Source organism: Cheilinus undulatus, linkage group 22 (genome assembly GCF_018320785.1).
Source record: "Cheilinus undulatus linkage group 22, ASM1832078v1, whole genome shotgun sequence".
NCBI classification, from domain to species: domain Eukaryota; kingdom Metazoa; phylum Chordata; class Actinopteri; order Labriformes; family Labridae; genus Cheilinus; species Cheilinus undulatus.
In genome coordinates this window covers 1,490,968-1,515,852 of record NC_054886.1, presented here as the reverse complement: position 1 = coordinate 1,515,852, position 24,885 = coordinate 1,490,968, and the positions used below count along the sequence as shown (strand labels likewise).

The 24,885-nt window shown below is 40.0% G+C and overlaps 1 protein-coding gene and 1 long non-coding RNA gene across 2 annotated transcripts; one reads left to right on the top strand and one right to left on the bottom strand.

Moving 5' to 3' along the window:
• The first annotated feature begins 1,075 nt into the window (after positions 1 to 1,075).
• Positions 1,076 to 19,632, top strand: LOC121504243 (up-regulator of cell proliferation-like). The gene is made up of 6 exons (XM_041778938.1): positions 1,076 to 1,165; positions 4,255 to 4,313; positions 4,425 to 4,515; positions 9,778 to 9,836; positions 9,957 to 10,047; positions 14,187 to 19,632. The coding sequence occupies exons 2-6, from the start codon at positions 4,308 to 4,310 to the stop codon at positions 18,863 to 18,865; spliced, it is 4,926 nt and encodes a 1,641-aa protein (XP_041634872.1). The 5' UTR covers positions 1,076 to 1,165; positions 4,255 to 4,307; the 3' UTR covers positions 18,866 to 19,632.
• Positions 19,633 to 22,315: 2,683 nt separating this feature from the next.
• On the bottom strand, positions 22,316 to 23,189 carry LOC121504877. Its single transcript, XR_005991487.1, has 2 exons — positions 22,552 to 23,189; positions 22,316 to 22,440 (listed from the first exon to the last, which is right to left on the bottom strand). It is a non-coding gene; the product is annotated as an uncharacterized LOC121504877 (long non-coding RNA).
• Between the last annotated feature and the right edge of the window lie 1,696 nt (positions 23,190 to 24,885).

The window sequence follows — 24,885 nt, the reverse complement described above, 5'->3', positions numbered from 1 at the left end:
AATCCAAGCTCACCATCATGAGCAAACAAACAGAGGAGCTAAAGACCACGAAACATGTCCTCAAAAGTCCCATTTCTTTTAATGGGAAATGAAGATTTAAAGAAGAGTTTAGTTGTATTTAACAAACATAAGAGACTGCAGCATTTTGTGACCAAAACAGTGGGGTCTCATTATGATGAGGGATGGGGATCGTTAATTTTCACTGAAACTGATACAGTTATCAATACTCCTTATTGATCTGAGTCATTATTGATACCACTAACGATACTTTTATATAGATTATCAGGATAAATACAATAAAAGTGGTAAGAACTGAGTTGTGTTTGAGCTGAAGTGTCATTATTCAGTCTGTAACATCTGTTCTTTATCCCTCAAATACAAACAATTTCCTCATACTCAAAGCTGCATTTATTGTTGTTTCCTGTCAAAACAAAATTTTCCTATCTTTTATGGGACATTTGAACATTTCATATCATATAGGAAACAGTCGTCTAATTTACTGAGGTTACCTGAACGCAGTTGGGAAATTAAATCTTTTATGGACATGAAGAGAAACAGACAACTGAAATAAGAAACAGTAGACTGCAGCCAGTGATGACTTACCTCAGCTCAGGAAGGTGTTTGGCTGGGCTGGGCAATACAGGCAACAACTATGAAGTGAAAAAAACACTTTTACTCAAAGTATGTTCCTCCATGTAATCAGATTACCATTGTTAACATGTATTATTTATTCCAATCACTTTGGCATAATAATAGGATTATTTGTAGTTAGATTGCTTTATTACAGCTGATGAAGGCAAACTATCTCCAACAGCTGAAATGTAAAGACTCATGCAATATGCCAGAGAAAATGTAATTTCTGTGTGTACAGCATTTTTGTTCTGCTTCATCTGGTCCTGTTGATTTGTTTTTATGTGTGCTGAAAGAACAATGTAATCTGATCCCATTTACTGTTAAACTGACTCTCTTTTATTAAATTATGAGTAAGAATCCATTCCTGAAAAACGAAAGTGAAGATTTTACCCTCAGATTAAAAGGAGTGTGAATTCAGGGTGGTGGCATTTGACGGTTTAACGTTTACAGTTCAGACACAGGAGGACAGATCCACGCTGCTCTGAAAACTCCTGGATAAGAAGGATTTAGTCTACACACCTCGTCCATAAAGGTGAGTTACTGAGTGGACCTTTTTGATGTCAGGTATCCTAGATGAATGATTGTACTCAAAACGTAAATGAACTACGAGTTTATGTTCAAATCTAAATCAACGAGCTGATGAGCAGGTACATAATGTTATGTTCCTCCACTTACTAATAAATGAGTTGAACCCCGAGATAAATTTAATCGTTTCTTTACTGTTCAAGTGCCCAGTTGATCACTCCGCTGAGACACATTTAAACTTTCCTCAAAGTGTATTCATACGTCAGAAAAAGTAGTGCCACATGTCTATTCAAAATGTGGCTGTTACTTCTAAATATGAACTTAGAGTAGCCTATTTATTTTTTAAATACATAACACATTGTCAGACCGGGCCAGTGTTGGTAATCCCTTCCGTGCCTACCTGTCCCGCCCTCGTTTCAGGTAAATGGATGCAAAATACCCACGGCAACAAGGCTAGCCAGCAAAACAACGACAAAGAAATATTCTCTCTCATAGGGCAGTGGGCGAAATGTGAAAAGAAGTGTGCAAACGGCATTTAGAGTTTTTTTTTTGTTGTTGTTTTTTTTTCAGTTAATGAATTAAATTCATAAGAAAAACGGCTCATATAGAGTGTGTTGTTCAGAAGCACAGGCCCCTTCCCACCTGAGCTGGGGTAGCTTTGATTGCAATGGAAAGTTACAGCTCATCTGACTTTTTCCGCGAGTGAAGCGCTAATGTCAGATTACAAGTGAATGCAGCTCCAGATGTGTCTACCCACCTCACTCTGACTCCTCAGGTCGGAGGTTGGTTTCGTTTCTTTGAACAGGATTGAGGAAAGCTGCAGGGGGAGGAGGTGCTGCAGCTGAACACACGGAGTGATCAAGGTCAATGATTAAGGTTAATCACCTGTAGAGTTTATGGTAGAGTAGTTTAATGCTGATATAGACTTTGGTTAAATAATTGGAAACACTACTTAATTTGCGTTAAATATCAGCTAGGTGTGACGTTGGGTTTGTTTAACATGAAGGGAAGTTTTCATGCATTCTCAAATGCTGAAAGTCAGTGAGCAGAGGCATCAGAAAGCATTTTTAGTGAAAAATTCTAGTCTGTCAACCCTGAAATGAGAGAAACTCGGTTTCAGAAAGGGAGGAAACTAAAGCAAGAGAGACAAGGAGAGTAAAACCTGCCCCATAAAGATAACTAAGCTCTGAGACAGTTAGCATAGTGATTTAACCAGTGGAGCTAACCTGGTCAGGAGCAGGTTTACATCCATAAATGCAGAGTTCCTGTCCTTTCCCTTCTTACAAAGTCTCATTTCTGCTTCCTGGCGTTCATTCATTCAGCAGAAATCAGGGATGGTAATCACAGGAATTATAGATAAATATATTATCATTTAATAGAAACAAGTGAACTATTAAACTTAGCACAAAACTAGAAGAAAGAAAATAAATACAATTTCTCTGTAGTAGATTTCTCTTTTTTTAACAATGTTTCTCAGCATTAAATCCTACACCATTAGGAAGCCTGTTTATTTCCCTTTTAATGGAGCCACATTTGTAAGGAGCATACATGTGTGGGATGCTTAGCAGGTAAATATTACTATACATTTGACAATCCTAGCAAGCTGTATGTATGGTGTGGCTGAAATTTTATGGGTTTACTTTGAATTCTGACATTGTGTACATATGTGGCATATTCCATGTTCACCTGCTTTTTAGCTCGTTGATTTACTTCGATTTGAGTTTACTGACCATCACTGAGTTTTAGTACTCATTTACTAGACAACAAAAGTTGGTACACTCCACCTGTGGACAAAAGAAACACTCATTGCAGTCTGTAAAAGCGCTGCCCAAATAAACAGGACAGCAATGGACTTTGAAATCTGGACTAGCCCATGAATGATCAGTCCTGGCCTGTTCCACTAGCTGCAGACAGGTGTGCCTCAAAAATCCTGGTTCCCAAGATACTGAACAAGCTACACAGCAAACTTCTGAATAGCATCTATTTAAAGATGCTACTTTACTGATAGTTAACCTGATTTCTAAAGCTGAAAAAGTTCCATCAGACAAATAATTAACATGAATTTTTTGAGAACCTTAAGAAATAGTGTATTTGGAATTCCTGTCGCTATACGAATAGAGATTAAAGTTCTGCAGCACAGTCCAACTCCTGGAATTACAGGTAGAAAGGTACACAAAGCTAACAGAGTGGGATATTTTGTGATATTTTACAGCATTAATGCTCAGAAACAACACATCAACTCGTCACAAAGTTGCAGGCTGTTTGTATTGAAGTGGCGCTGCTGAGTCTCTCTGCTCTGCCCTCCCTCACTGCATCAACTCCCGCAGTCAGTTTAATTTACCTGCCGGAAAACAGCCTGCGTAGTATCACCTCGTTTTATAGTTTCCTTAAAGTGTTCACGTTAGCTTTAGCTTCTCTTACAGCCACACAGAAAGGAGAGGTGATAAAAGGCGATGTCAGCTGGTCATTAAGTCCCGACGAGCGAACTTTTTTCCTCTCACCTCCTAGATAAACGCTGCATGCTGCCTGCTTTATGCTCGTAAATGACACAGCGCGGCCTGGATCAAATGATCCTGTTAATAGTTACTGATACAAACAAATGAAAAAGGATGATCTGAGGTTATTGTAGGCTGTATGAGTTTAAAGAGTTACCGCGCCGGGATCACGGAGATCAAAGGCAGGTGCGCGCTGATCATCTCTCAATTAATTCTATTATATTGTAAGACGTGATGAGCCGAAAAGATATATTAATGCTTCAAAAGGCTTGTTACGTTCATTTGCCTACAGCCCTAGCAATTTCAATACTTTTGGAGGGGAGTTTAATTGCAATTGCTTTTTTTTTTACTCATTTTGCAAATTTGATATTAGTTGCTTTATTGAGGGGATTATCATTTTCATGTAATTTGTTTTGATTAAGAAAAACATACATAAAACAGAAAAAGAAGGATTTATTTATTTCAAGTTAAAGAAATATTGTAACTTATGTGATTTGTAAATTGCCACAGGCCATACTGGCATTAAATCTAATTTTGTATAAATTGTCCAGCCCTACTTGTGTGGTACAAAGGGATAAAAATCTTGTCTCATTCCTTTCAGTGAGAGGATCTTTCAGTAATCCTGACTGTGGAGTAACAGAGAGGTCCATCACAATGGAGGTAAACAACTTCTTTGGACAAAGACGATAAAAGTAAATCACGTACATCTAGCACCTGTAAGGGATCATGAGACTATTTCATTGCATTGTATGTTTCTGTCACTATATGAAGGAAGACAGCGATGATTCATATGCTTCCTGTGATGAGACAGAAGAAAGTCAACCTACTGAAACCAAGGATGACTGTCAGCAGAGAGAACATGGTAAAGTTCGGCTGTTATCAGAGCACTGTAGTGAAAATTTGTTGATAATAAATTAATATTATCAAGTAAACCTCGTAAAGAATAGGGCACCACCGCTTACACGGATTGGTTATTTAATAACCAATTAAATATTGCAATTACTAATAAATCAAAACTTTTAATTAATTAACAAGGACATTAACTGTAAATCAATCTCATTTCTAAAGTAGTAAATTCTCATAACATTGACTCTATTCCTCTGCTTAATAGAATGAATTCCCAAACTACGACTGTCTTTTGAAGATTTATTATAAAATCACAAAACAACAGACATAAATCACAGGTTATATGAATAGATAATGTAAATGAATAAACAGAACATGACTGAATACGGTAAAGAGAAAGGATGCTAACTTAGTTGGTGAGGGTGGATTATTCTAATAATCCTAATGGAAAAATTTAATCAGCGGTGTAGAATTTGGAGGGTGAATTTGGAAGAAAAATAGATCTGAACTAGTTTATTGGAACTTTTGGAGACATCAGCACCAGAGAGGTGAATTGGATCATACCAGCCGTTCGATGAAGGCGAGGAGGAGAGGACCCGTGTGGAGGGGCCCGGAGGAAGGCGCCTGGCAAGTTCTGAACGCCTGAAGCTACCGCAGGCCAACTCTGGTCCGACCCGGATGGGTTCAAGCTGGGCCGCTGCGGCACTGATGGGTCGCTCAGACTGTAGGGACGGCTGTACAGACTCTTGTCCATGGACTCTGGAAAGGGTTGTCTCTCGTTCCAAAAACAGCTCTTGATCGTCCAATTAAAAAAATCAGATAAACTCAAACGCATCGACACCACGTGACTGCTGGCTCACAGTGAAGTCGATTGCGTGATAAAAAAGGGAAAAACAAAAACTCTGCATTACAAAAATCTAGCGCAAAGCTACAAAAACGGTTAGGAAAAATATTGTACTGGATAAGAAAACTCTAAGTCTGATTGTTTATCAGACTTGGCACAACGCTTGGATCAAGAATGGGCCTAGGGGGCCCAAGGAGACTCAACAGAGCTCTCCTCAGTGAGCATCTTCTTGGACTGTCCAGACCTGACCGCTTTCTGATCTGAACCCAACTCACTCTGCAGCACTCCCACCGAACTCCACACTGAACTGAACTCGTGTTCAGCATGGCTTCTCTTTAAAAGGAAGGAGGAGGGGTCTGTATCCTAGATCAATCCTAAAGATCAATAATCCACTCTCCACCAGATTATCAAGTTAATCGGATAATGTAGAGATAACACAACATGGTTATAAAAATTCTAGAATACTATCAATAAACTATCACACAAACATTACAAACACAGTTAATTGTTTGTACGCACAATTATACATTAGAAAATGTTTCTGCATTTGGGTGTGACGGAACTTGACCACAAGGTGGCAATGTTGATCCACGGACGATTTTCAGTCTCTGTTCGTCAACTTGGAGAAATACAACTAAATTAGATCATAAAACCATAATTCAGTAAGGGAAGATGCCAGAGATTAGTATGACACGTCATTCTGTTCCTTGTGAACAGACTCAACCAAATATGAACATGTCCTGTTGGAAACATAACATTTAAGACAGTTTTTGATATTTCCAATCCTTGCAGCTTCATGTGGTCGAGATAACACTAGGAATTTATGACATGCGCCTGCTTTATGCCACGGCTCTGTAGGAAGACAGAGTCCTTAGATTTATGAGGCATGGTGCAAAGTTTCTTACAGCTTTCAGGAAGACAGGATTTAGTCTAAGGAGGTTCACCATTTGGTCGATTCAGATTTTAAGGTGTTTATCTCTGTTGGGAGCTGTCTTTCATCAAAATGGCAGTTTGAGAGTCCTACTGCCTGAGAAACTCTTGTTTTTCTAACGTGGTTCCTTGATAAGTTGTCAGCCATGGGGGAAAGATAATCCCCCCCCCCCAAGTGACATTCCTGAAGGATATCTGAAGGTGTAGGTTTAGGAAGGAGAAAGGATCTCTCCCCCCTTGTATCATTATCTTTCCTCCTTAGAGGGTGTGATATCAACAGCCTTAGATTGTGATTTCATCTTTAGTTGTTCTGTATAGATTCTCACTACAGCAGCTTTTGGTTAATTATAATATTTTGATCATTAACATTTTTTTGTTGCTATGTTCAGGGTGTCTGCGCATCCTTAAAAAGTCTTAAAAAGTCTTAAATTCATGTATCTAAAATTAAGGCCTTAAAAGGTCTTAAATTCATTAAAGATTTTATATGCTGGTCTTAAATACATTACTCAAAGGTCTTAAATTTGTCGGGGCAGGACTATTTAATGTTTTTAGTGCTTTTTTTCTTATTTTTAAACCTTTCCTGCTTCGGCGCCCCGACTGTAGTCAGAATGCACAGGGGAGAGTGGTCTACCACTCTCTCACTCTCGCTCTCGCTCAACCCACCCACCCAGATGCACACAGCTATTCACAGACAGACATACGCTACTTGTATAACATTATTCTTGCGGGACTTTTCGAGATATGGAGAGGCTAGTTTCTTACTAGCTGCTGATATAAATGGTTATCTGCATACTTGCTAGCTAGTCTGCGATTATGGGTAAGTGCAAATTTATCGAGAGTTGGCTGGACGACATCCGTTTTCGAAGTTGGCTCACGTCTGTTGCCGACCCAGACGAGGCCAGATGCATTCCATGCAAAAGGATCTTCAACAGGGGTGATAATATTCCAGCACTGTGCTGGATTTCCAGCGTGGCAGCGTTTTACTGCTGTGAAAAAAACTACTTTTGTGAGCTTGTTTATGCGGGACAGCCTGACGTCAAGTCCCGCGTCAATAAAGATAACTGACACTGTCCATCAACCACACTAGGCCTACTAGTGAATCAGAAGCAGGGCTGTACAGTGCAACATATATGTCGCAAATGCTACAGGAAAATTGGTCATTGCTAAGAGCTTGTCACTCCTCATTGCACAGGTGCTATGATGAAGTGACAGGTGCATGCGTGCCAGGCACGCAGATAAGACTTTAGGTTATACTTGTTGCCACAAAAACGTCGTTCCACTTTGATTTGACATTTGAAATTCATGCCCAGTCAATTTATTTTATATTTCTGGCAGATTTTAATTCAAGCGGAATGTTTTTTCCTCTCGCCATGCGTAATCCTCTGTGTCTCTCTCTCCCTCATCTCTCCATCACACTGCTGTCTGTCTGTCTGTGTCATATCAGACCTGTATGCTACATTCAGATGCGTGATGGCTTGTTAAAGGTAGACTATGCGATTTTCTTTCTTAGCTTAGCCGATCAATACAAATATATAAATGCATAGACCTAACACTTCAGTCCTTGAAACACAGTTCAATGATGAACAAATAAACAAACTTAAGTCTCTAGAATACACTAATGTTTGAATAAACAGGATGAACACAGAAAAAGACTTCAGCTATCTGTTGGTCCTGCCAAAAGTTAAAAAAATGGTGAATACAGTGTCTCTATTCTCTGTGATTGGCTGTTTGCTTTGATAGACATTAATGAGCACTGTAATTTAGGCTGTTTTGGTTTTGTATTTCAAGTACATTCACTTACTAAGCATATATTTTGGTTACATGTTGGTTTTAGAGATGTAACAAACATTTTATATGTTGTGCTACAGGTTTTGGGTTCTGTGCTACAAGATTGTCAACCTCTGTAGCACCAGCGCTATGGGCAAAAAAAAAATTTACATACAGCCCTGCTTTAATGAATGGTTGCTAATCAAATGTTTTTGTATAACAGCTAGAAGAAGCCCCACATGCCCCCATAACATTGTGACCATTAACTTTTACTATATTGCAGTTAGATCCAGTTATTTTGCCGCTATTGGCCTTCCTATGTATACGTCCCCCACCTGGGAAAAAGTTCAGGCTCAGGATTTTTTTCACTATCAGCCATGCTTCAAGCTCGGCACCATGGGGGCTTTTTGCACTGCATCAGGCTCACAAAAGCCTGATGCAGTGCAAAAAGCACAAAACTGCTGCCAGGGGCCACAAACAGACCCCAGCCATATCACAGTTTTGCGTCTCTGCCCCTGGGCCAGCGCCACAGACAATGGTCCCGGCTGCTACTAGCACTGACCTGAGAGCAGCATTTGGTGCGACACCAACACCGAAATCGGACGTTTTGTGGATTGTAAACACAGTGGTCAAGCATCAGTCTTACAACCATCGCCTATATTTATAGTGCTTTTGGTCTTAAATTTCATTCAAGGTGGCATTAAAAAGGTCTTAAAAAGTCTTAAATTTGACTTGCTGAAATGTGCAGATACCCTGTATGTTGCAACATGTTGTGCAGGTGTTTGTCTTGTTTGTGTGCCACTGTTTTCTATGCCATCAATATTGTATTGGTACATCTTTGTGTGTCCAACAAAAGATGCACAATCCACAAAGAAACTGAGCCACTTTGCAGTTATTTTGGGGGATATTCGCCCATTGTATGTGCAAGTGATTTCATTACAACAAGCATATACATCATGAACACTTCATTTATAAGGCTTACAATGGCAAGAACTTCCTCTCTTTATGGGTGCACAAGATCTAGAAAGAGATCAGTTTTTCATAACTGCTCTATTTTAACTTTGTGTGCACAAACACATTTTTTAGGAGAGATGTTTGAAAGATTCTAAACATTCACATCACTCAAACAAATCATAAAGCATCTGTGCCAGTCACTCTGCATGTGTCAGAGGTGATGTGGTCTACCTTAAAATCTGATTTTCAAATCAAAAATCCAATGATTGGCTGTTTGTCCCGTCAGAGGCCAGATTTGATTTAACACCATCCAGTTAGGCTACATTGCAACAGGCTGCAAGTAGCTTTTTTAGCCTTCCAGTGTTGCACAACTTTTTTGTTCACAGATTGACTTTGGAATCCTTAGAGTGAAGCTACTAAGTTTTCAGGTTGCCACACAATTGTGTTTCTTTATGACCTCAAACAAAAATACACACAGAAATACGTATTTTATGTACTTCAGTATCTGTCAGAGGGGATAAGTTTAGCTTTCTTTTTTCAGTGTAATCATGTAGTTAAGTGAAGCAGATCCCTTTTCTGTTTTTTTAAATGGTTTCAAAAGCTAAGTCCCAAAGTCCACAATAACAGATTCAACTACAGCATACCCGTCACCTTCACAGTCATGAGTGTTCAGTGCTCAGGCTTTAGAGAGGAGTTTGGGTCAGGCTGGTGTGTGCAAGATACTGTCATGTATTTCAAGTCTTGTTTTCTAACCTGACATAAAAGTTGTTTCATTACTTTCAGTGAGTGGGTGTCTAAGTTGTCCTGACCGTGGGAGGACAGAGAGCACAAACACAATGGCGGTAACTGTCTTTTAGCAACAATGTTACAGTAAATAAAAGCAAATCAACTCATCTACAATGAATATGAAATCTTGAGAAGATTTATTTTATGACATTGTGTCTCCTTGTCATTTACAAAAGGAAATTGATGATGATGTGTACCTTTCCTGTGAGGAGTCAGAAGACAGTCCCCCTCCTACTTGTACTGACAACAAGAATGACTGCCAACAGAGTAAGTTCAGCTTCATTTTTTAAAATTTAATTTAATTTTTGTAAGAAGTGATGCAAAACATAGTTGCTGGTGAGCAGAAAAAGTTATTATCTGACACACAAAACGAGCAGTGACCAACCTTAGGGAGGACATCCATAGGCTATCTGAGGAGCTGCAGAAAAAGGATACCTTACTGTCCAGTTACATTAACATGGCAGCCTCTGAGTCTCAGAGGGTGCTGAGAACTCCAGTACGTTGCTGTGGGATCCTGTGTGCCCTCGACCTTCCTTTTGCTTGGAGTTGTTCTGATTCCCATACCAGTATCAGAAATACGTCTGATTGGTATGGATAGGGTTAGACAGAAAGTTAACACCAGAATCAGATCAGTACTTGGTATCAGCCGTTACCCAATACCTTGGTATCAGAATTGGTATCATGAAAAAATGGTATTGGAAAATCTCTACTTTTACTCTTTATTTCTTGAAATCTTGGATGGATTTAGTTGTCTGAGGAGGGAAAAGCAGGGGGAAACAGTCATACTCTTCCCCACTGTTCCTCCTTAGCAATCATTCTGCAGTACTATATGTTGAGGCCCTAGACGTCCAAGTGAGGATGGTGTGACCTGCTAGGACTCTGGCCAGTCCCTTGTCCATCCAGCAAGCCGCCAACCCTAGCCTGCACACTGCTCCTCAGACGCAACTGGCTCTGGCTTCTCTTCATCTGTCCCCAACACTGTCACCTCATCATCTGAAACAGCTGATGCCACCTCGGCCTTCTGGCCACCTGCTGCCTCTGTGTAGACCTCTCTGCACTCATTGAAGCTGCCTTTGTCAACGTTCACCTGACAGCATCCACCTGACGAGATGGCCCCTTGGAGTCTCCTCTGGCCTAACGCCACCGAACACACACAGCCCCCTGCTGTAATCACTCAGCCTTCATCCCCCCGTCCACTCTTTGCTCCCACCACTCTGTTTATTGGCAATTCCATTATCAGGAATGTCTGGTTTGTCAGTGTCACCACTCTCTCTTTCTGGTGGTGCCACTTTCTAGAAAACTCTGAACATCCTTTCCTTTCTTCCCACCACCATTACCTACCTCATCATTCACATCTCACACTACTGACTTCCGACCGCCTGTAGGACTCGCAATGTGGCTTTTATTGCCAGTTTCAATCTTCTCTGGAATCAACACTCCCTTTTTAAAATGGACGGACTTCATGCCAACAAAGCAGACTCTCAGCTTCTCACTTCAAACATTCAGCTCATGGTACAGTTCAGAATCCAGTCTGACTTCCTTTACTGTCACACTCCCACCTGTATCCTCAGTTCCTCTTCTGCCATCCTCCTTTCTCCACCATAAACTGAACTTGTGACAATCAGCACTTACTATGTAAGAACACTTTTTAGCTGACCCAAAACTGTTGCATGATGTTGATCAGTGAGTGGATGTGACAAGATTCTGGTAAGTTTCATATTGGCGACTCATATCATTTCATTTTCCGTGTAATCAGGCGAAATTGCCAATTGGCAGGACCATGTGAGAAAGTGTTATAGATTGTGAAACCAAAGTAAAAAATAAAGAATAAAGACACAGGATGAAGCTGGGATATTACTGTATAATAAGCATTCAGTTGTTGATGAATATAATCTGAATTCAACTCGAGGTGGGAGAAAATCGATTCTTAGACGCATCGTGATTTGGAGGTGGACGATTCTGAATCAATTCATAAATGTCCAATAACCGACAATCTAAATTTTAAATGCCGTTTAAAGGACAGGATAAAAAGATGCGAGTTTTCACAGGGACACTTTAAAGGGGGCACATAACAAAGACACATGGATGCGCGGGAGATCAGACTGGCTCCATGTGGCTTAAAAATCTACTGTTTGGAAGCACCTCGGCTTCTATAACATTGATGGTGGAAGTGACTTGGACATGAGCCATGTTGTATATAAGCTCTGTCACGCTAAAATAAAATACTTAAGGAACACAACAAACTTACAATACAGTACAATAATTTTATTTATCCCTGAAGGGAAATTCATTTGTTTGGAGTCTGAGAAGCCATATAGCGCGCTTCCACCTGGAGGAGTGGAACCGTCAGCTGCTGTTGCTTAAAGTGTCTCTGCTAACCAGAGAACAATCAAAGAAGTCATAACAAAGCTTTCACGCTCCTCAGAAAAGGTGAAGCAAATCAACAAGTCCATCACAACATTTATTGCCCAGGATTTACATATACTCGGCTGTAGAGAATCAGGGCTTTCGAGTGCTGCTGCATACGCTGGAGCCGAGATATACCATCCTTTCTCGACGGTACTTTACAGACACGGCCATCCCTTGCATCCCTGAAGAAGGGGACAACCCTGTACATGCTGTTAGGGAAGAGCCCACCCCAACCACTGAGGAGGAGAAGGAACTCCAAAGCCATCCTCCCAAAAGAATGGTCTTGTCATCTTCACTGATGGAGAATCTGCTGGTGCAGAGCTTCACCAATGTTGGAGTCCGTCAACAGCCCATATCTGCCTATGCAAGAGCTAAGGAGGAAGTAAAAAAGTACTGTAGCACTGAAGCACTCCATCTCTCCCTCTCTCTGAGGATCCTCTTACCTGTTGGAGTCATATTGAAGTTGTGTGTCCACTAATTTCAAAGCTGGCCAAGAGATATCTGTGTATTCCAGGAACCAGTGTCTCTGCAGAGCGAGTCTTTTCTACTACAGATATTGTCACTGCACAGCAGAGCACACTTGTACCTGAACATGTAGATCAGCTCCTGTTCTTTCACAAGAAATTTACCCTTCACTCACAATCTAAGCACATTTGCTGTGAGTTTTTTGAGTTCCTGTAGCCATGAACCACTATAAGCTGTTTTGAAAGGACATTATTTACTTTGTCTGTTTGTTTGTTTTTTTCCAGAAAACTGTTGCAGGCCTATTTGTGATTAATTGCAGTCGTTTGTTAAGCTAATGTTAGTTGTTTACAACTTAAATTTGAAAGCGCTATTGTTACATTATTGCTACACAATTTTATATTACATAGTTTTCTATAAAAATTGCATTTTTTATTTTGGTCTAGCAAAATATGTTTGTTTTTTTCTGAATGCTTTATTGATATTTGCACAGCAAGACATAGATTACTAGTTGTTTGTAAAAAAGGACATTTTTATGTTTGTAATTCAAGTTATGTTACAAGGAAAGGATAGTGCTACCTTTGTTTTAAAGCCAGTGTAACTTTCCAGTTTACACACGTCTTCCATTAGTTTAATAAAGCATAATGGATGTAAATTTATGTCTTTTTTTCTAACTACAAATATATATTTTTGTATAAAGTCAGTGGACACAGTGAGAACAACAGATTTGTTGTTGAGAAAACATGCTTCAAAATACATCAATAATCGATTTAGAATCAAATTGTAGCCCTCTGAAGTATAATCAAATCAAATTGTGAGGTGCCTTAAGAAGTCTAGCCCTAAACACAACTGTATACTCCTTCCTTTAGGAAAATTAAGACCCTAAATTTCAGCAGATCAACCAGATGGTAAAATAATATCCAAGGTGACAAGGCATCCAAGGACAACAGCTTATGTTTTACAGCTGTACACATAGTCATGTGATTGCTAATTAACACGGCTAATTTAATGAGAAAGACTAACAAAACTGTCAAGTCCATCAGTATTTTGTCACACATGAAATAAGACTTTGTAAATTTACATGATTTCTTTTTGGTTAAATACTAAAATTATTTCCAGGAATTTTTCATGAAGAGAACCTAATGCTGTAACAGTTTGTATACCATGGTCTCGCTGAATACCTGATGATGTTCTGATAAGTTTGGCACCCCTATGGAAGGGTGCCGAAGTTGGATGGTACGGGTTAGTTTTTTGGGACCCGATCCAACTTTCCACTTTAATGGAAATGCGAAACAAAAAACAAAAAAGGAGGAAGAACCGTGCCGTACCATACTGAACCGGGCCTGCTGAGTCAAGACAACCTGTATGTCGTCCTAAAACAGCTTAATAGCTTTACTCACTACTACAAAATATCCATACCCAATCTAAGCTATGTAGGACTTGAATGTCTTCTTTTGCCTTCTTTAATGTCTTTTTGTGTGAGAATATACAGTTAAACAAACATGTTGATTGAACAAACATGTTTTATTCCGCAGAGAGACAAATGGAGAGCCTGTTGGAGGATCTGGGAATGGAGCATCACTTCAAGGAGAAGCTATCCCTGAGCAAAATACTCCAGATCAATAAGAAGACCATCACTGATGAACCCACCAGCTGTAATTCAGATCTTCCATGGTATTTTCTAAAGAAACTGATGATGGTTAATGTGAGAGCTAGAAATGTAAAGTTTACATCTGAATGTGAATCTGCCTGTGATGCTGAATCAGAAGGAACAGAATTAGATTTTGAAGATCTTTTTGGTGCTCTGCAGTCAGGTGACAAGCTGAACCCTCTTGACATAATCACAGCTCTCTTTCTGTGTTCTGATGGTTTTGTACAACAAGAAATGGCCCTCAAAATGTCCATGTGTCAGTTTTCTGTGCCCCTGCTGCTTCCTAATTGTAACACAGAGCAGTGCACACTAATGCTTTGGGCCATGAGAGACATAGTAAAAAAGTACAGACCTTCATCACTTTCAGAATCCAAGGGCTTTATTGAAGACAGGATTGTTGTCTCTAAACTTCCAATGGTTTCCTTTGTGAGACTGGGTGAGTGCTCCATGTCCAAGTCAGAGATCCTCAACAAGCTTCTGAGTAATCCTCAGCAGTACCATGATACATTTGTTCACCGTAACATGGAAAATGGGGACTCTCCCAGACAAATATCCAATGGACTGACTGAAGTTACCTGGTATCTACCCTGTGGAAACAAAAACATGGATGTTTTCAGTGAGCCAGTAGCTGTAGCTAACCTTCGTGGAGACATTGCTTCATTTGAGACACAGTTTTCTTTTCTGTGTCAAACATCTGCAGCAGTTTTTGTGTTCTTTGACAATCTGGACCCTGAGTGCAACCTGCTCACAAACCAAAACCACAAGGCACAGATCTTCCTGGTGGGAAACCATCAGAGCCAGCAATTCAGTATGGATGCTCTGAAGAAGGTGGCAAACAAGCTGAAACTGACAAAAAACAACATCCTTTTGAAGACCAAGCAAATGAATGATGCAGACTTTATTGAAAATCTATGTAAAACAGTCAACAATGTGGTGGAGAACTCAGAGAAAAAGATGCCCATTGAAATGATGGTTGACATTGCCCATGAACTGGGAATCTGGGTTGATGAAGACTGTCAAGAGTGTCAGACAGCAAAGAAAAATGCAGATGCCATCACTGCACAAATTCAAGATATCCAGAAATACAAAGAAGATCAGCTACCATTGCAGGGAGAAATATGGAAGAAACTGACCAGCAATGAGAAGGAAATGTTCCGGCTTCGAAAAGTTGGGTCAGAAAACATAGAAAAGTACAAAAGTGATCTTCGGAAAGAGCAAGCAAAACTTCGGGCACAACAGAACACTTACGATATGTCTATTGCCATGACATGTTTCATCAATGCAATATCAAGACCAGGTATTGAGAGATGTTATTTCCTGAAATGGATGAGAATGACCCTTGATAATCTGTCTCGAGTGAAACTTTCTGGCCTCAGAGAGGCTTACAAAAACAAAAACAAAAGTCCTGAAAACAAAGATGAAATCAAAAAAATCGACCAACAACTCTCCAACAGCTCACTTGGGATTGAACACTTCTTCCGTGAAATGGGTCAGATCTATGAAGCCTCAGTTTCTCTCCCAGAAACAAACCCATCACGTCAACAGTTAGCTCATCTGCCCAGACTGTGTGCAGAGTTGTTGCTTGATGGATTTCCTCTTGAGCTTGTAGATGGTGATGCTTCAAACATTCCTCTCAGATGGGTAACTGATGTTCTGACTCAGCTCAATGACTTGGTGTCTCCTCAGAGCAAGATACTGGTGGTCACAGTTCTTGGAGTTCAGAGTACAGGGAAGTCTACTCTCCTCAACACCATGTTTGGAGTACAGTTTGCAGTCAGCAGTGGTCGATGCACCAGAGGTGCCTTCATGTTGCTCATCAAAGTCAATGAAGACATCAAACAAGAACTCAACTGTGACTTCTTGGTGATCATTGACACTGAGGGCTTAAAGTCACCAGAGCTTTCAAAACTAGACAACAGCTATGAGCATGACAATGAGCTGGCAACACTTGTTGTGGGCTTGAGTGACATCACTATCATCAACATTGCAATGGAGAACTCCACAGAAATGAAGGACATCCTGCAGATAGTTGTGCACGCCTTTCTCAGAATGAAATCTGTGGGCAAAAAACCCAGATGTCAGTTTGTTCACCAGAACGTGGCAGATGTATCAGCCCCTGAGAAGAACTTACGAGAAAGAGAACTGCTCCTGGAACAGTTAAATGAGATGACCCAGGCAGCTGCCAAAATGGAGAACAAGGAGGAGTACAAGAGCTTCACTGATGTGATGAAGTACAGTCCAGACACTGGGAACTGCTACGTCCCAGGACTCTGGAATGGGAGCCCACCAATGGCACCAGTTAATGCAGGGTACAGTGAGGTCACTTATGAGCTCAAGAAAAACATCCTTAAAGTCCTGGGAAAGTGTGAGTCTTCTTCCAACAATCTCCTGGAGTTTACAGAGTGGATAACAAGCCTGTGGAACGCTGTCAAACATGAGAACTTCATCTTCAGCTTCAGAAACAGCCTGGTGGCTGAGGCATACATGAGACTCTGCACAGAATTCAATAAATGGGAATGGGAGTTCAGAAAAGACATGTACTCATGGACAAAAACGGCAGAAACCAAGATTTCTAACTTTGGCAGAGTGAAAGCTGAGGTGTCTGACATTGGACAACTACTCACCAATTTGAAAAGTGAAGCATGCACAGTGCTGTCTGAATGGGAGACAAAGCTTCTTGAAAATCTGAAGAAGTACTTCAAGCAAACTGAGGGTCATGTCAAATTTGTTGAGGCATACAGAGAGGACTTTGCAAACAGTGCAAGGAGCCTTCATAGAGAAATGGAAAGCTCTGTATACAACCAACTCACAGTTGCAGCAGACACCAGAAAGGGAATGACAGAACTTGACAAAATCAAGGCGAACCACACAAAAGAATTAGAAGAGAGAGTGAGAGCATTGATCGAAGAATGCAGAAAGAAAAAAGTGGACATGACAGAGGAAGAGTTAGATGAAGAATTTGACAAGATGTGGAATATAATGTTGAGGGAACAAAAGCTTTACAAACAAAAGACCATGGATGTCATGGGAAATGTAGCCCTCTGCCTAAGAGAAAATCTAAAACACAAAGGAAGTCTTGCAAGTGAATTGTTAAGTCAAAAAAGGCTGCGGGTTTGTGGATGGACGCCTTTCAAATACACAGTTGATGGACTTTTCAAGCAATTTATGCACAGAGTCAGCAAATTTTTGAGCATTGAAGACCATATAATGATGCTACAAAAAGTAGCTGAAGGTATCATAACTGATTGCACACACTTTGTGAAAGAAAAAGTGGAAAGAAAGAACAACTACCACAACACTTTCATCCAGGAGATCCTTCACCTGATCGATGAGGGACTGAAAAACCACAAGGATGTGAAGATAGAGATAGGCTTTGAGGTTTCTCTGAAACAGCACATCTGTGCAAATGCAGCTAGAAAGTTTCAGAAAATGCATGAAGATTTCATTCAAAGGAATGATCCCTCCAGATGTCTCAATCAAAACAAAGAGAGGTTCCGTGCTAACTTCAAGGATGAGTTCTCTGAACTAGACCAGAGCCAGAAGAAGGCAAAAGAGTTCACAGAGCACTGCCTGAGACCGGCTGTTGTTAACTTTATCAACCGTTCATTGGGTCCTGATATCACTGGAGAAATGATGACAAAGTTCCAGTTCAGCACACGAATGTTCTTCCAGTACTCAGTCTTACTGGATCTGCTTTCAAAGGACAAATTTGAAGACTACCACAGCTACATCTACTCATATGAGCAGTATGTGAAGAGATGGATCCATGATGAAATGTTTAAACTCTTGACCAATGAGTCTGATAAAATATCAGAGTTTGAGGAGCGGCATCTCAGGTCAAGTATCAGAAGCATAAATGATGCGATACACTCGGCTCAGGCAAAAGAAAGTGGCAACCTGCAGGAAGTGATTCAAAATATCCGTCAGGAACTTGGTGATAAACTGGTCATCTCTGATGATGCTCTCGGTCCTTTCATGATCCTGAACAACATCAACCAGGAACAGTTTGCTCAGTGGCTCACTGTGTCTGTGAAGGACATGGAAGAAGCTCTTAGAAAGCAGTTTAAAAAGACTAACATCAAAACCAAGCTCTCAAATCTTCATGTGAAGCCTGAGAACGAGCTTTTCAAAAGAGTCATTGGATGTAGCAAACAGTGTCCATTCTGCAAAGCACCCTGTGAGGCTGGAGGAACTGAGCATAAGGAGCACCAAACTTCAATGCATCGATCACAGGGTCTGGGCAGCTACAGGTCATTATGGACAGAAAAACTTTCCATTGACATATGCTCATCCTCAGTGAGCGGTAAAGGTACATTTCGCTGTGAAGCCACAAATGGTGAATTTCACCCTTACAAGGAGTACGCCAAGATTTTTCCTGACTGGCGGATTGCTCCAGATAACAGCCTTCAGGCTTCAGACTACTGGAAATATGTACTGAACAGGTTCAACAGAAAGTTTGCTGAAGCATACAAAGCAAAGCCGGCTGATATTCCAGACACTTGGAAAGATATCACACCAGAACTTGCTGAGGAGAGTCTGAAAAAGTCATTCAATGTCAAATAAGACACTCAGAACACTTCCCCTCTTACATTCAGTGCTCAGAGATGTACATCTTTCTTTCATGGATTTTGAGACTTCTATGTGAAAGTAGGGGACAGTCATGGCACTGAAGTATTGTTTATGGAAATAGAAAGCTAAAAATATTATCAGTCACCAACAAGGCCCAAGTATGGAAAATAAAATTAAAGAAAACATTGCAGTAGTAGAGCCTGACTTTTTGACTCAATGTTTGGGTCGATCAGGACTTTTGGGGGGTCCATGCACATGTGTAGACTGTAGACTGTGTTTGACTGTCATTATTCAGAACAGTATCTTTGAACATGAATGAAGACATTAAAATACTCTTTTACTGTTTGTTATGGGTCTTAAGTATAAAAAGCATAAAACATGTTGTTGAAATAGTACACAATGTTCTTTTTTTCTCTTCTGTAATTTCTTACTCAACATTTAGAGGCAATTTTTCTTGATATTACTCCTAAAAATATTAAAATACATATTTGTTACAATCATCTTAAAAGTCTGCATGCACCAACATTACAGATTTGTTAATCTCTTCATGTGTTATTCTGTGAAAATCTTTCTTTTACATTTGATGAATTTAACATTTATACATGACAGATTTGGATTAAATTAAATCTTGATCAAATCAGTTTAATTCAAAGGAGATGATTATTGGCTTTACATTTCAAGAACAATGTTGCCATTGCATGCTGTCATCATTCTTTATCTCAGAATTTTTTAAATTGTATTGTTTATTTTTGGCTTTTTTGGTGAAGTTTTATATTTTCTGCATTTGCACTTTCATTAAATTTATGTCGAGTAATTTTGCATTAAGTTTTGTAAACAAATAAACTCCTGAGAACTGATTTAATAAAGATTTGAACGAGGACATTCACTTTAATTTCCTTTAATCTATATTCATATAGTAGATTTACTTGAGTATTCATATTAGATTTATCCAAGATTTTACATATTCATTTAAAGTCTTTGTTTTCCATTTTCCACACTGTGGTGATCAGATCAGAGGTCCAGACCATGAATTCCTTCCTTCAGGTCTCTACAGCACAGATACAGTAGTTAGCTGGACTTTGATGGCTTTAGCCAGTGCTCTTAACAGAGGATTTTATGATGCTGTATTTATAAGTAACATGGTTCATGCCCTACATCCACATCTTGTAGATAGATCATTATGTATTAAATCACTGAAAACAAAACTACTTAGATTTTTAAAAAATAATTCAAACTTTGTTTGTTTTTCTGATTGTAAAAAATGTATAAAAACAGACAACTTTAAATATAAAATTAAAGCTGCAAGCAGCATTGGACGGGTCCTCGGTCTGTCGCACGTCCCTCATGCCCGTTTGACCTCCACTTTGAGGGTTTCATCCCTTTTTGACCCTTTGACCTGCTCAAAGCTAGACTGAGGTGTGTACCTGCAGCTCTGTCAGGAGCGTCAGACTTTATAACGGGTGTGTATTACACATTCCATTTTCCCGCCTTCGGTGAGTCACATGACCAGCTGCACAGTAAGCTTATTGTAATGTTCAAAAAACCTTCATCTGTAAGACACACAAACACACACTCATGCGCGCTTCGTGCGCTAACACACACACAAATGCACCATCTCTCCCATTCACTTCATATGGGATATATGTGTGGCTGTCTTTGGCGACTGATGTCGCCAAAGACTTTATGGGGGACTGTACGTGGATGAGAAGCCACCCACAATTTCACCATCCCATTACAGCATTGTTTAAATGGGCTGCTTTATTGGAACAGCGCCGTATGTGCGTGATCAGAGCTCATTAAGGGGCTCCCCCTGGTTGCCATGGTAACTAATGCCTGCATTCCGGGTGCTTTCATCTGTCAATCAGTGGATGACATCATCACTTACTGCTCTCTTGATCAGGAGTGAAATTGACTGAAATCTTTTTGAATCTCACCTCACAGATGCCACAATTTCGACCAAATCTCTCTAAAAGTAAGATATTTTTGTAGTAAATTTTTTTCAGGAATCCATCCATGTCATTTTTAAAGCTGTAGGACCTTTGGTTTTTTGTGTAGAGGCCCAACTGCCACAGCTTATGCGGATCAGAATTTCCACCACTCCATTCATTTGAATGGGAGCAGCAGGGAGGACTTCTTTGGGGTTGACCAACTTTGAGGGCTTGTAATTCGGAAACTGTTTGAGAAACAACAAATTCCTTCAGAACTTTTGATCAGCATGGCCTAATGTGTCTTCTCTGCGAGGTTCAAGCTGATAGGATTTACGGTCTATGAGCCTTTACATTTTGTTCGGAGCCCTTTTTTCCTGGAAAATTTTATTTTGAAAGGCAAATTGCCGGCTTCCTGTTTGAGATAGGTTAGGGGTGTCAGTGCGTGATTTGTGGGTCTCGATGAGACGAACGTTTCAATGTTGGTTTGATCTCTCTACGACATTCCTACTGCCCGTGAGGGCCGTTTTAGTGTGCCTAGGTGGCGCTAGAGAGCACATTTTAGCATTTAGGTTTTTTTTGTCATTTTATCAAATTTTTCGCCGATTCTGAGGTGTGTGCCGATTTTGGTGAGTTTTTGAGCGTGTTTAGGGGTCAAATTAAGGTTCAAAGAGACAAGGGAATAAGAAGAAGAAGAAGAAAGAAACGGACGAATAACAATAGGGTCCTTGCCCTTCTAGCTCCTGCTAGAAGGGCAAGGACCCTAATTAATTAGATACAGTGCTGTCAAAAATTATGTGCCCCCTCTCTGATTGGAAATGTCTTTGTAACCTTTTCCAGACTGATAGATTTCAATCACTTTGTTTCTCATTTGTTCTGTAATTTCTTTGGATCGTGGCATGATGTGTTTCTTTCTGAGATCTTGTAGCCAAGAACTGTGGTTAATCACAGTTAACTCATGATTTAACAAGGGGGGCAATTAGTTTTTCCCACAGGGCCAGATAGGTTTGAATTTTTTTTTTCCCTTAATAAATAAAATCATCATTCAGAAATTGCATTTTGTATTTACTTGGGTTGTCTATGTGAGATATTAAAATTAGTTCAATGATCTGAAACATTTAGGTGTGATAAATATGCCAAAAAAAATCAGGAATCAGAAAGGGGGCAAATACTTTTTCACGGCACTGCATCATAATTTAAAAGCATCATTGATACATGACCTATACAGTTACATAAATGTGCTTATACCCACTGCGCAAAGACACGTTCAAACAACGTCTTTTCAGCGCCATTTTTGAACGTCTAATTTTGGTCTCCTGAAGGTGCAGACTGTTACTCCAGACGTCTTTTTCCCCCGATGTCTAGTGAACATCCATTAATGACACCCAGAGTACCTCCATATAGGAATTAATTGTTGTCCAAATGTGGTATTTGTGGACATCTTTTCTACATCAGATTTAAACTGACTGAAGTCGGAGGAGTAGTGAACCCAAAATGCAGACCAGAATGACAAAGTTTAACAGATTATTGGTTTTTATTGGTTAACAATTTCAATAAAGGGAGGGGGTTGCACTTTTAGGGGGTAGTGAGGGCTCCGGAGTGAGAGTGCTGTGGCTGGGCTGTGGTGAGGCATGGAGAGAGGCACTGGAAAAAAGGAGAAGAAGCACGATTAGTGGCGAGGTCAAACAAAGCACTTGAAGTAATCATCAACAAGAAATCACAACAAATGAGAGAGAGCCTAAGAGCTGAGGTTACCACTGGTGAGTAGCTGGCAATACTGTGGAGCTGAGGTAAGTCTCTGCAGGCTTGATTGCAGAGCAGAGACAGGTGTGTCCAATCACCCTCAGCGCACCTGGGGGAAGGGAGCAGCCTCAGAGAAGTACTATCACTACTACTAAACAGTAGTGAGCGTAACCCGCAGTTAAGTTTGTAAAAACAATAGTAGCAAAATACAATAAATAAAATGACCTTATCTTTGGTCTGTACCACAAATAAGGATAAAAATATAAAATAATAAACATTAAAGTGTGAACACTGAGGTAAAAATCCAACTGAACACAGAAAAAGTAAAGGGCTGACCAGATTCCCCTAATGAAAATCAAAAAATCAGTCCTGAGTGACTATTAAAACTTGTTAGGTTCTTGTTAAAGAGCTGACCACCTAAAGTGTCTCAAATTAAAGAGCCGATGACAATTGAAGCACTTTTGAGGTTTTATTTTCCATCCAAACCATGGTTTCTGTGTCAACAAAAACAAAGTAACAGGTTAACATAAGCTTTAAGTCAAACAATCAAGTTCCAATTTGTATAATTAACATAAAATTGTAAAGAAAATGCAGTAAAACAAAGAAACAGTCTTACATTCTCAAGGATGAATAGAAGAAGTGGATGGAGATCAGAGAGACCACTGCCTGACTGTGATGACTTTAAATGCTGGCTGCAGGCACACCTGTGTGCCTGACACACCTGTCAGCAATTATTACTCCTGTCTGAGCTGTACCATTATTGGCCACCAGATGCCGCCATTCTGACAGCATGAGAGAATTCACAACAGTCTGTGAACCTCCCTCCTCCACTTCTTTGTGGTGCATGCTTTAAATGCTTTGAAGCATGTGTCCTTATGAAGTCCTCAGTTGCTGTTATTAAATTGCATGACTCCATCCCCTCTTTTCGCTGAATCACGTTTAGATGTTGCTGCATGTGTTCAGACAGCATCTTCTTTTCCCTCCAAGTGAATTCAGTACAGCATCTTGTATTACTTGATAGTTTTTGTATTCTTGAGGGATGTTTTGTCCTTCTCCCCCTTCATGTTGAAGCAGGCCATTGGAGAACTTGTGAAGAGCCAGTGAATAACTTCATGGACTCTGTCCTTATGGTCCAACATGAGCTAGTTGCTGCAGCTGTTAAAACAAAATGAAAAAAAAAAAAGAAAAAAACAAAGGAAAAGAAAAACATTTTACTGACAGTACTTAAAGCAGCACTATATAGTTTTTCCACCCTAATATTTCTAGAGTCACTGTGATGGTACATCACCTTACAACAGGTTGAATGACACCTCTGTCATGGTCTGGGGGGGTCTGTACCGCCTTCACTGGCACAATGTAACTTCGAGGTGGATGGTAGGAACCTTTCCACACTAAGAAACTACAAATTTCTACAGCTTTGACTGCTTTACGGCATATGTCACTTCCCCCTCCTTCCCGATTCGTTGAAAAGACGGAAGTCGAGGTGAAAGCTAAACATAGAGTTGTTATCATGGCGGAAGCAGCGAAAAACCCAAAGAAAAAAGTTTTATCAGAGGAGACAAAAAAAAAAAAAAAGAAAGCAGGAGAGTAACAAGATAAATGCCCGGACAAGAATAAACATTGGCCCGGCGTTCACTCACTGGCGTGAGCTGAAAGACAAGGGGGGATGTCTGACCAATGCTGATTTGGCCCTGTTATTGCTGATGTTGATTGCTTACCATCTATATACAGTACTCTTGAGTTTGTTGTGTGTCTTTTCGTATCACTAAGGGCCATCTCGTCATCAGTTTATTCACTATCTTGCTGAAACAGGACGGGGGCCGGGGGCGACTTCACGGTAATAAAACCAATTTGAACTTAGTGATTTTCAACATCGTCATTTAGCCAAAAATAAATACATTACTTCTTCACTATCCATCCTGCAAACAGCTGCTAAAGACAGAAGAGTAGTTTTAAGAGTAAGTCCTGTCTTCTTTCATTCACTTCCAAAACAAATGCACGCGACCAGGAGATTAAGATCTTTACGACAGTACGTGCTGGTGCTCATGGGTAATTGAGTGTTCCTTCTGGTAAAGCACTACCGCTTTTGTCCACAGGCGCCACAACACTATAGAAAAAGTGAAAGATCCGTAGTGCTGCTTTAAGGATCACAGTGCAGGAAGTAAGACTTAAACATGTATTTCTTCATTTCAGTGTCAAAATTTTAGATGTTAGATCTCAGAATGCTTTGCAGGACATGTCAAAGTCTGTCATTAGTAGACAAAAATGACCTGCAAAACATTCTACGATTGTGGTCCTCATAAGAGCTGGCTGCAATAGACTATATGATCAATATTGCATAAAAAT

What these genes read in the sequence shown, in the direction of transcription:
- LOC121504243 (XM_041778938.1), top strand. An exon ending in CTGTCAGCAGAGAGAACATG is followed by an intron (nt 4,516 to 9,777) that starts GTAAAGTTCGGC and finishes CATTACTTTCAG; the next exon opens with TGAGTGGGTGTCTAAGTTGT. An exon ending in CAAGAATGACTGCCAACAGA is followed by an intron (nt 10,048 to 14,186) that starts GTAAGTTCAGCT and finishes TTTATTCCGCAG; the next exon opens with AGAGACAAATGGAGAGCCTG.